This window comes from Rhamphochromis sp. 'chilingali', assembly GCF_963969265.1.
Source record: "Rhamphochromis sp. 'chilingali' genome assembly, chromosome: 13".
Taxonomy (NCBI): domain Eukaryota; kingdom Metazoa; phylum Chordata; class Actinopteri; order Cichliformes; family Cichlidae; genus Rhamphochromis; species Rhamphochromis sp. 'chilingali'.
In genome coordinates, this window is record NC_137940.1 from 6928337 (window position 1) to 6941175 (window position 12839).

General features: G+C 39.0%; 1 protein-coding gene across 4 annotated transcripts in view; it reads right to left on the reverse strand.

The window, feature by feature from the left end:
- fstl5 (follistatin-like 5) overlaps positions 1 to 12839 on the reverse strand; it is a 198670-nt gene that overhangs the window by 155139 nt on the left and 30692 nt on the right. For all 4 annotated transcript variants that reach the window (XM_080900443.1, XM_080900441.1, XM_080900442.1 and 1 more), the window contains exons 2-3: positions 8015 to 8156; positions 1220 to 1250 (exon numbers count right to left, since the gene is read on the reverse strand). In XM_080900443.1, the coding sequence (XP_080756569.1) occupies positions 1220 to 1250; positions 8015 to 8156 (173 nt within the window). The remainder of the gene's footprint in view (positions 1 to 1219; positions 1251 to 8014; positions 8157 to 12839) is intronic.

Genomic DNA, 12839 nt, shown 5'->3' on the forward strand with positions numbered 1-12839 from the left:
CTTGTTCACACGGCTCCTTGTTATGGAAATATAATTCAATCACTTTCATGGACTGAGCATATCAAGAGTAACATATCTCATTGCACAAAAACACCCAGCTGAAAGTAAAGTATGAGAAAACCTCCCATTATAGATGCTGAAGGGTATAACCATTTAGTGCTCACTTAATCTGCTTTCAAGCATGCAATGCAGCACTGAACTTTTATAGATATTACTCAGCTGAGCTGTATGTAACATGTCTGATTCAAACAGTCATCTTAGCTACCCGTTGATCTGCATTCCCTTCCTTGTATTTACTACTCACCACACCACCGCTTCCCTAAACCCTTCCTGACTATATACATTTGTGGACTATCCTTTTTATGTGCTACATGTGTGAAAAGGTACCCTCAGACCTAATTCTCCTGGCATTGCAGGAGGTTAAATGAGTGAAAAATGTCTATAGTATAATGTGAAAAAACCCTCTATATACTGGTGAAAAAAAACTATTTTGAGCAGATACAAAACATGTTGGCGGAGGGTCTGCAAAATGTCTCCAAACAAAAACTTGAAAACATGTTTTCATGCAGCTGACGAAGTTTAGGTTGAGGTCTACTTTTTTTTTCAACATTTGTACAAGCTTAGTCACAATTCATAGTATTACAATTAGACACAGGCATTTCAAGCAAAAAAATACCAACCAGATTTCTTGCACACAGACCTGATAACTTCAGTTTTTGAAGGAATCCAAACAGAACTTTTTAATTGCTGTTGTCTTTGGATTTTCGTCTTTCCTGTTTGCGTTCAGAACGACGACTTTTATCAGTTTGGTGTCTGATGATAGTTTTGTTATTTAATGGCTGCTGGCTACTGTATATTTTAGTTTAGTAACATAAAATATTCATTTAGGGTTTAAATATATCTTGATAAGTGAAAAGTCAAGCTTTGTACAAGAATGTGACCATTGCATGAAATCTTTTTGGTGTAGGAGATAAAATTTTAGAAAGAGGAGATGAGAGAGTGTTATGCTCCCAGTAGGTTTCTTATTGTGGTGTTTTTGATCAAATGTGCTCTTTTTTTGTCTTTTAGTTAAAAAAAAGGCTACATAAATATTTTATACTACAAAAAAGCAAAAGTGCTTCACTTAGGCTGTAGCTTCAACAACCCCTCCCCTTGTACACAACATGTTGACATACAGGAAGGAAGGAGGAAGAAGGAGGAATCAAAGGCAGAAACTCACCTTTTATTCTCAGGTTCTCTGGAACGCCATCCTGTTGGAAAAGCAAAAAAGAAAACAGAGATAAGATCTATGAGATCAAAACCTACAACATTAAGGTAAATAAGTGCAGTTACATGTCCTTGTATTAGATGAATGACATTCTGCAGTCCATTCAGTATATTAACATTCTTCTGAAAAATGGTGTTTCACATCTCAATGCAATCATCACACAAAGCCTAAGGACTTCATTCTGAATGCAAGAACTCTGAATGTCTGAATGTCAAATAATATTGCATAAACAACCCAAACAACAGTGTACCTTTACACGGCAATTTGACTCACTTACACGGATAACAGACAAACCTTAAGCTCTGAGATTTTATTTACTTACATATTATTTAATACATATTATTGACTTCTTCTTGCTTTTAGTCATTAGATATGTTTCTTTAGCTTCTGATATCTATTTACATCTATTTAGATCATTGTATCCAAGTGTTTTAACTTTCTTTTTTGAACAAGTTAACCAAATTAGTAGTCCAGATGCTTCTTCAATTGACAAATAAATGTATAAATGTAGTGTAACAGAAAAAAATATGCAGTAAAAAAAAAAGAAAAAGAAAAAACATATTACAAATATACCAAAGAGCAAACAACTAGGACCTTCTGAGTAGCCGCGCTTTAACAGATTTGCATGCTTATTGAGCATAGTTGTAGAAAATGCTGCTATCAGGACTACTATTCTAAGTAACTGCTCTCCAGAAACCATGAATGCGAAAGAAAGAGGCATAAATATTTGATTTCTCTACAGTGAAATCTGCATAGCTCATCCTTCTCGTTCTTGTACAGAAAAATTCTCTTTCTAGCAGCTCAAGCTGGGTGGCGTTATGAGGAAGATGCATTATGCAACGGGTCTACAGTCAATAATGAACTGTGGTCCCTGAATGCATGAAGAAAACAGCAGTTTACCCATTTTCTCAGTTTGCACAGAAATCGACCTACTGTGCATTTTCTTCCTAATGCGCTATTGATTACCTGTCAATTAAAAAACAGGATATTATGCACTTAATGTGTTTTAAAGATATATGGGTAAGCATATCCAAGAGATGTGACTTTAAATATCAATTCTGACTGAAGGAGTAGCACAGCTTATCTTGCTTCCTGGGTACCATGTGTATACATTTGACATTGTCATATTTTTATTTAGACTATACTGGGTCTGTACATACTGACTGTAACTGTACCAGTAATTACCAAAAATTAGTAACTTAGTGTTTAGTGGTTACTATTAACTGCACAGTTTCTTTACCATGTTTATTACAAAGCACTAGCAGTGGGTCCAAGTTTGATTTTACCCTGGTATGTTTCCAGAATTTGCAATCCATGCATTCCTAATGACAATGGTCTTCAAGACATACCACAAATGTCAGCCTTCTCTTTGTGAAAGTTGAGGATGAATACATAACTCTGACAGTCCCCAATGTGGCTATGACATTATATGGAAAATCCATCACGTGGTTTCTTCGATGCGCAGGCACATCACCCAGCAATCACTAAAGCTCAAGTTAAACATTGTGATGTGGTAACAGCTTTCTCTGCTCATCATCTTTCTGGATGTTTCAGGAAACACTGCTGACCATCAGATACAAATCAGAGAAAACCCCTGTGGCTCTCTGACATTCTTTGTATAACCCTCCCACCAAACAGACACACACATACACACACACTAGAGGAGCTGACATTTAGAATTGCACTACAGGTAGGGAAGATATCAAATAGGGCTTCTTTGCATATAGCAGACAATGTTCACACTTCATTCGTTTGAAGAGAGTGATTTCTCCTGAGCCACTGGCAGGCCTGTCTCTTCTGCCCCCGAGACTCCGGGGACAGTGAAGCACCCAGCTGTACAACTCGTGCTTCATCTGCTCCTGTCACAGCTAGCTGGCTGACCGCCTACATCTATCTCTCTTTCTCCCCTTTTTGTGTTTCTCACTGTCTCTCAACCATCCTCACTCCACCAGCAACACCTCCCCCTTGTCTTTTCTTTCTCCCGCTTCAGATCTCACAAACCTCACTTCTCCAGACCACCAACTTCCAAATACACTCCATCTGGAAACATATGACAACAAATTGCAACATACCAGTATGACAAGTGACCAGAATACGGTACGTAGTACTATTCCTTATGAGCAAGACTGGTTTATTTGTTTGACCAATAGAGAAGAGTGACAAAACAACAGAGCTGAATCCAATTTTTGCCAGGGCTGATGTAAGGTCATCCAACAACAATGTACACAGGTGAACAAAAACAGACATGTGCATATTCCAGTAGATTATTTTAAATTCCATGAATTGAGAGTCATTCTTTTTCCTTAATATGCTGTAATGTAATGCACAGATCCAGCACCTGTACCTTGCTAGAATTATGCACAGTATCTGTATCTGCAACAGCATGCCCAGACAAATAAATACTTAAATTTCTAACAAATGCTTCACACGGTCAAGAAGTTCAAGAAAACAAATGTGTAATTTTGCCTCTTTGCATCATAACACCGTTGCTGTCTTTTCATGGTTTATCCGTTTATAATTGTCTGTGGGTAGCTGTGTTCAAACTGTTTCTGACAAAGGATGGTGAGGCCAGTAGTTGTATTGCTAAGACTCATCATGTTGACAAGTAACAACTATTAATAAATAAACCAAAAGAACAGGGAAAATAACCATGTAGCAGAAAGACTTTGAAAACCACAGGTCAACACATTGTTATTGTTCTAGTAGACTGGCTCCGTACAGCATCTCTGCCTTTTCGGCCCCTGCGGAGACGATACAAAAGCTGGTTACCTCAGTTTCGGGCTGGCTGCCATTTGAAAGCAGACAGCTCATCAAGATGAGTGACAAGGGTTGGGGCTCAAACTGACCAGCTGAGGAGGAGAGGGAGGAGGAGGAAGACGAAGGGGGAAATAATACTGACAGAAGTCACGTTTAGGCCAAATGTTGCCTGTTGCAGCTTTAACTGACGCTACTGTACAACAAGCTGTTTCTTGTGAATTTTGCTGTTCAATCTTGTTGTTCCTCCCATTCCCCGTCTCTTTATCTCAATCTAATTTGCCCACCACCCCCACTCCCTCTCTCCCTCTCTCTCTCGCTCTGCTTATCCCCTGTTAATCTAGATTTGCCATGTGGCCAAGCCAGTGCAGGATGGATGGGGCTTTGCACACACAGTTGTCCTTGCTTCCATTTTGTTTGTCCTGACATAACAGCTTGATGTCAAAGCGACAAAAACTCACAGAAATTGCTGTAGTCCCTCATGCTGAGCAAGCCTGGCACTTCTACGTGATTTTCACAAATTGCACACTGAGCCCTCCATCATTCTTACAATTAAACTCTTCATGTAAGACCTTGGCTGAAAGATCTCAAAGTATCAGGAGATTAAGAGTAGCAACAACCACCACTTTAAATGGCGTATGCAATAAAACCCATAATAACTACAGGCAGGGATCCGTGTCCTATACCTGACCCCATGTAAAGGATTTCACAGTGAATTTCTGAAACAATGCCATGGGAATTACACATGGGAGTAGAACACATGACCAGCTGTTTATGACCACGTGGTGACTGAACTCTTTGTGAGGAAAGCTTATAAGGTTGTGTCCGATCACGTTACCCAAGCCAAATGCTGTCCTTCGAAGCACAGGAAAAGACATCGCATTAACCTTCCCAGCTTGAAGCAAAGCACAGTTCGCTATTTTCCATCCCTATATTTCACTGCTAGAGCTTTAGTTTTTTTTTTAAAAATGAGGCACATTAGAGAATATGAAATTGTTATTTTATCTCATTGACTTTATCATCTACTTTTAAAATGTACTTTTATTTTGAGCCGACTATGTTTTTCAACTTGATATTACTTCTCCACAATAATTCACTTTGAAACAACTGTTAACACAGCTCGCTCAGCTTTATTGACAAGAGCATGACCCGAGTCTCTCTGCAGTCCAGACAAGAGCTGAGAAATTCTCTAAGCAACAAAAAGGCCAATGACATAATTTGAAAAAGGGCTTACTTTTGGCTTTTTTTCCACCAAAGGGCTGTAAATTTCCACAGTCTCATTTGACAGGCAGATAGACGAGTGCAGTTTACCTCTGTCCTCTCGCAAGACGAATTGTAATGGTATGCAGATGCTGTAATGACATTCCTCTGAGATGTAATCACAGCGCCTGGCACATTAATTTCACTGGAGTGGAAAAGCACATATATCATTTTTGTGGCTTCTCGTCAGATTTCCGCTACATGTGGGTATACATTACCTTAATTATTAAAGTCACTGCAGTTCCAAACCACACTAGCGAAAAGAGACAAAGTCTAAACCAGTTAGTTTCAATAAGAGATAATGTACTGCTGAATACAATAAAGAAAAAAGCACCATGCAGCTTCAAAATGTACTGGTGGTTAGATTAAAAGTACTTAAAGAAAATATGTCTGCCTTATTCACATGGTGCTGCAAAACATTGGAAAGTACACTCTCTTCAGTACAAGAGAGAGTAATGGGAAAGTAGAAATACTGGACTGTGTTGCAGTGGAGAGATTAAAGAGACACTACAAGTGAAAAGGGTCATATTCATTACAACTAGATATCACTGAAACACTTGCATTTTATTACTTACATTAACATTTCTTAATATTTAAAGGAAGTGTTTACCACTGATTTATTATCTGCTTAAGACATGTGTAACTCTTTTTTTTTTTAGCCAAAACTAGGAAAGAAACAAATTTCCAACAAGGCAAAGAAATTTGTTGTTTGCATATTGTTTTATCAGAATTAATGGAAGTGCTGAGGTAGAGCTAGATCACTATGTACATAGATTAATTCTTACTGCAGTGCTCTGGGTTGCTCTCCACCATGAGCCCTTTGCTGGCGTCATTCCTTCTTCCCTTTCCTTCCTGTCTCTCTCCTTTATTATCCAATGTTGTCAAAAAAAAAAAAAAAAACAGCCCAGTAGCACTGTTGGATTGAACTCCAGCAGATTAAATGCATCTTAACAGAGTGTATTTTTGTTTCCTCCACTCAAACTGAAAAATTATATTTTTAAAATGAAACAGCATCAAGCCATTCCCAAGGTAAGATGAGGTAACTCTGGATTATTCACAGGCCCGGATAGAAGTAAGCTCCACTTTTGGATTTTACATTCGCTGCAAAAAGAGGAATGGATTAGACAATATTTTTATTTTTTTCATTTTATTCCAAATGTAACTAGTGCATAAAATAAGCATCTTATCAAGCCCTCAAAAGTAAATCTTATAGATTTAGGCGCCTGGAAGCCACTCTGCCTACTTGTTGATATTTTTGTTCTTAACAATGAGTCTGGGAATTCAGTTCAAAAATCACCACCTATCCCTGAAATCCTTCCTTCCCAAGTGTAAATACAAGCTAAAGCAAATGACATTACATCTGCTTTCCTGGAAACTAGTTCTTCTTGCTCTGCCTCATCCTCGGATATGTAGGATATGGAAAGATACAAATCATATAACTCGCTAGAGAGGTACGTTTTTTGGGGGGATTTTTTTTTAAGTTGCCAGGTCGTGTTAGATGGAATCCATCCCTGTCCATGCAGAGGTGGATGATGGATCATTTGCTGCGCCTCCCTTTGGTATAAAGCACTGCAGTCTGGCAGAAGTGCTATCTCTGCAGTTTATTGGCACCATATTACAAGATGTTTGGGTATTGAAGTTTAAATCGCTTCACTTTCTTAAAATACTCAATTTTCAGATTAGATGTTGCTAGAAAGAATCACAAGTCCCAAATAGCTGATATGTGTAGTCTACATGTTTAGAAAGCATCGCTGTGAAAAAATGTTCTTCAAAGGTCAAAGTGATTTTGACCATTGTGTCGATTCAACAGCTTTGCATCGCTTCCAGCTCCCCACTCAACTATGATACAGCGCAATGACGTTCCTACCATCTGTTCACTCTGACTCCCGCTCTTTCTAACTACCTCTCACCCTACCCGCCCTTTAGTACCACTGTCTTTGCCATTCATTCCACACAGACGTGATTGTAACAGACCGACATAAACAAACATGAAATGTAGCCGGGAGACGAGAGATTTTCTTAAAGTAAAACAAAAAATACCCACAAAGGAAAACAACTTTTTTCTCCTATTGTTGTCACTGCTAATTCTTATCATGGACTGGACTGAAAGAAGTGTTTACTAGCAAACATAATTGCAAAAAGGGGGCTTAGGGGAAATGAGTACTGAAGGACCACAATCTGACTAATGCCTCTTGACAAAACAATTTGTTTTCCTCAACTCTCCATCTGCCAAAACAGTCAATTTCTTTCCTAGTCTGGTTCTAATTGATCCATGCCTGCTGTGTTTTGTAACTGGATCAGACGAGAAAAAATGAGCATGCTACTTATTTTAGAAACTTTTTAAAAAAATATCTTGTTCCTTAAGATGTAGCAAGAAATTAATAAAAGCGGCGGAATTTGCTTTTGGGGCCTGCCCTCTATTACTAAGTCAATAAGCGTTCAATTACATCTTTTACTTAAAACACTCAGCTAAAATGCCATGCCAGCATCTTCTTTCAAAGCTCGTCTTCATCTTTGCTCATCTGTTCCTCACATTAATCTGATGTTGTTTTTGAAATGACAGTCTTCTGGCTCAGAGGGAGGGATAATGATTCATCAAGTGGGCAGAAAAACAACAACCGCAGGAGAGTCATATGATGTAGGAAGACGGTGCCGGTGTAATGAGCTTCATACTTGGCCAAAGCACACAGACCTGTTACGGACAGCATGAAAAAACAGAAAGGCAATCAATACCTTGTGTCGAAATCTCACGACTGGTCGATAGGGCGGTGACCCAAATCCCTCCTTGCTGGGTCTCCCGTTGGTGCCAAGCGCAGCGAGCCCCAACAGCAAAATCGCAGCAGACCACCATCTGGTCGTCTTCATTGGTCTTTTCCTGTCAAAAACCAAACAAGAATGGTGAATGCGTACTCTCCTCCAACACTCTGCAGGTTCAATACTGGTTGGCCAAGACAATACATCAAGCCCACAATAATTAGTGAAGACAATGAGAACCGCAAAACTGTCGCTGATTTAAACTAAAGCTATCAATACGTGGCCCACACTCGGCAGGGAGATTAGATCTCCTTTCAAATCAATTACGGGGAAATAGACGTCATGAGAAAATCAAGATAAAGAAGACAAAGAGCCAATATATTAAGGCAATTAAAGGGAGGGCTTTGGATTAATTAGGCTGAGTGTCTAAGTCAAGCAACTGTGATGAAGTGGAGAGATTACATCTTAAAACAGATTCCTCACAGCTTTGCACAGATGCAGCCTGGAAATATTTTTTTTTTAAAAGTGAGAATATTCACTTTTCACCTCCAATTCGACTGCATTTTCAATTATTCATTGGACTGTGTAAAAACAAGTTTGACCTTTGCATGACATGAATTAAACAAAATCACACTTGTGGAGGAAAGGAGGGGGGGAAAAGAAAAAACAAGCCCTGTGGAAATGTCTGTGTCAGTGAAACGGATAGGTTCGAGCAAGTAGCAAGGCACAGGACATCCCCAGAGAAGACGATACGTTAACCACTCCTCTTATACCGCCTTACACGCCTTACACGCTAAACAACTGTTATGTTGAAACCTGCAGTGCATTTGTTCCTTCATATTTTTATCCCTCATCTTTATCTGCATTTACACCCTCGGGTTTTTTTATGCACCTCACTGCAAAGATCTCCTCCATCAGAAGCACTTTATAAATAAATCTGACAAGACTTGACTTGTTTTTTTTTCACAGTCAAACACTGAGCTGCACTTTCTAAGACATCCAAAACCATTCTCCAGTGAAGGGAGATGAGTGACAGCAGGATGGTGACCCCGCTTCCTTGTTCTTTGGGGCTGACACTAAGTCAGACAACAATGGTGCTGCTGTGGCAGCTCTGTGGGTCCACGCGCTTTTCACTGGAGGTCAGCAGGTTGCACCAGCAGAGCAGTGTGTCACTGTGATGTGCCGGACAGAGAGGAGATACTGAAACTTTATTTTTGTGACTTTACATGTCTTCAAAAGCCTTCCTCTGTTGCCTGATGCCTGCAGGATTTCTGCTTTGAAATTACTTCCTTTTATTTCAAACCTACTTTTTTTTTGTCATGTGGAGGAGATATAAAGAACTTGGTCTTTTGGTGGAAAACACATTTAATTAAAAATATTTTCAACAGCTGTGTTGTATACTGTAATTCTCTGGCAGATTTTTCAGACTTTTTGTTTCATTGGCCTTTAGAAGAAAAAAAGATCAATGTTCTTTATCGAACTCTGAAACAGCCTTGAATCCTCCTACACAAATTACACCCATCGCCAGCGCCCCTACTAACCAATCCAGTTCTTTTCAAGGTTTGATATACACCTGCCCCCCACCCCACTCCCACCCCAAACAGAGACTTGTCTAACTACAAACAAAAAACTTCTAGACAACATATTCGTATAATCCTGTATGTTAAAGCCTTGGTCTTTAGTGTGGCTACCTTGTGAACAAAGCTTAAGCCTCTGTAAATGAAATGTCGTGCCAGGTCTTCTACCTCAGTGTGTGTCAGTGCAGTAGTGAGGGACAGACATTCAAAGTGCCTCGATAATCGAGTAGGAGGTTTTGTTCGGAACAATGAGTCTAGAAATTCAAAAGATCTATGAACCTGAAAAATAATTGTTAAAATGTTGGTAATGATCAACAGCCTTACTAACCCCCTGCGGACATATTATGGTCCTTTTATGCTATAGGGCATTAATAGTCGCACTCACTTTTTTAATGCGATCATATTCATATTCATTCTCTGTGCGTCGTAACTCTCCAGATCCAGGTAGGAACCCTGCCTGCAGCAGCTGCTGCTCCACTTCTCCGCTAACACAGTCTTTATGCCACACTAGGTGGATTACCATATTTGCTAGCACAATCAATCAACTTCTTTCCGGTATCCCAGTGTTAAATGGGTTATTAATGGACCAGCTTTTGCACAGTGCTGTGTCAGAGACAAAAACATATGCACAGTTTTAAGAAGTTTAACTGCACCATACAGCACAGTTCCTCAGAGACATTAAACTCATTATGATCAGTCACAACTGCGGCATAAGCAAGCACCTTTCCAGTCCTCCTTCTAGTGAATAATCAGTAATCTTTCTTGGAGCTCCAGACAGTTTTAAAACTGTGTTGTCCTATAATTCATTAAAATAACCAGATTTTCTTTTAAAGCCGCTATCACTACAATGAGTGCGTTGATTTGACCATTCACACACAAACAATAACAGCAGCTGAGCTATTAAACAAGTGGGGGAGCACATGTGTCCTTTTTTAAATTAATTTCAAAATAATGCAATTATAAGAACAATATATTCAGCTTCCAGTTCAGTTCAGCCTCCAGTGAGTACCAGACGAATGGGGTACACATCCATGCATTCATCCATCCAACCTGCAGTTGGCAATGTCCTTTTAATCCGTTCAGCTTTGGTGAGCTCGACATAGTGGCACACGAAGGGGTTCTCAACCTGCTGTGGGTTCTGCTTAGATTGGCCCTTCAAACTGCAGCAGCTCTCCAGAACAGAATAAGGACTACCACCATCAGTTCCACTCCAAACAGTAGTTGGAGCTTGCTCAAAGGAGGCATCTGAATAATACTGACCGACCTGGCCAACGAGCCAGGTGGTAAGAAAACCTTGAGCTTGAGAGAAAAGGGGGATTGTCCACATACAAATAGATCGCAGACTCTGTAATTCTTTGGGGAAAATGAAAAATAAATTATGCAGCCTTTAATATACCTGGCCTGAGGGGAAAGAGTAACTAAGTATTCAGTATCTTGCCCACGAATGGACAGGAGGACCAGAGAGGAAAATATTATAACTCAAAGACGTTCAGTGTGCTAAAATTAAAAAAGCAGAACTTCCAAAACAGCCATAAGGTTGAACAAACTAACCCCTTAGAGAAATGAAAAAAGGATATTGAATAATGGTTGCAGAGGGATGACTGGAACCTTAATTTAATAAGCGGAAGATGGATGGATGGATGAAGACAATGCCCTCAATGCAGGAAAATGGCTACTCCCTGCCTATATGCCTATAAGCCCTGCTCAACAAATGAGCCTTGAAGAAAGGAAAGTTCAAAGAAATTTTGAAGTATAAATCATTAATATCAGTTTAAAGATAAAATTACTAAAAACCTATTATATTCTTTATAATAAACTGATGAATTTCATTAATTTTCACTGTGCAATTTATATGTGCCTAAATTTTTCAGCTTACTCAACAATACATTAATGTGGGTTGGTCTTGGTTCAAAATGGGCCTCTGGGTGTAACGCTGCACATAAAAATGATTGTCTGGATGTAGCTCGAGGTAAAGCATCTTTATCACCTCACCTCACAGTTTCTGCATTTTCTTCTTAAAAACAAAACAAAAATCTGATTTAAGTTGGAGTAAATTAAATCTAAATTTTTCTAAATGGCAGGCATAATTTTTTTTTTGATGGAGGGCTAAAACATCTTTGGTATGTACCAATATGTTTTATGTGAAAAAAAAAAACCCAATTAAGAATAAATTAAGAATTTTAGCTCATTTTCAAAAATAAAAAAAATAAACAAATCTCAAAATATGGCAATGAAAATTTAGCAAAATCCCCCAAATATCCCAGGCACAGCAGGGCTGATCTACAACTGTAAGTCTTAGTATGTGAGGGAAAACATGCAATCTTGAGTAAATGCTGCACGTCTTATTTATTTCTCTTGAAAGCACAAGAGACAAAAACAGTCTCAATTCTTTTTCCCAGGATGCCCGAGAGGCTGCCATCATAACTTCGGCATGTGGTTTTAAATCCCCTAGAGCACACCTAAGCTTTGGCATTGACTTTGAAATGAAGTCTACCTATCTCCCACTATGTACACAATGAATCATGCCCTGCCAAGCTCACAGACACTTTCCATCTCATTCAGTAGATTTCTGCCATTCATGCACTGGGCAAGTTACCATAAGCGCCCATACAGCTCACCTTACAGATACTTGGCTCTATGTATGCATCACACTGACTGCACCACACTGGGCACTGGCTAGATTTTAATAATGCACATTTTGAAATTTACTGTCAACTGTCATGCATGTGTGGTAACCCATAACTCTGGAAAATAGGAATATATTATTAAAGCGTGCCATACATTTTCCTGACATTATGCATGGTTTCCCCCAAAAGACCTTTACTCAAAAACTCTCCCCATTATTATGAGTAATCTTGGACCAATTCTGACTTATTGCTGATAAGTCTTCAATTTACAGCTTTCTAATTACTGTCAGCTTGTCTCCAGTATAATTAAAGAAAGCCCTTGAGAAATGCAAAACTCTCAATATAGCTGAACATCTACTGTTACCATCCCCAACTTTCTTCTCTCACTGTTTTTAGTCAGACAGCGAAATATAAGCTGCAGTATAGCTCGTGTTACAAAACAAACAAAGAACACAAAGAACAACATAATGCAAAAGTTAAGAGTCTTTCAGTCTTTTGCAAAAGGGCACCAAACCCTGTAGCAGATTGTTTAAAATACTTTTGCACCAAAAGTCACAGCCAACGCTTCCTTCTAACATCTGTTTTGCCCTGCTAATTACA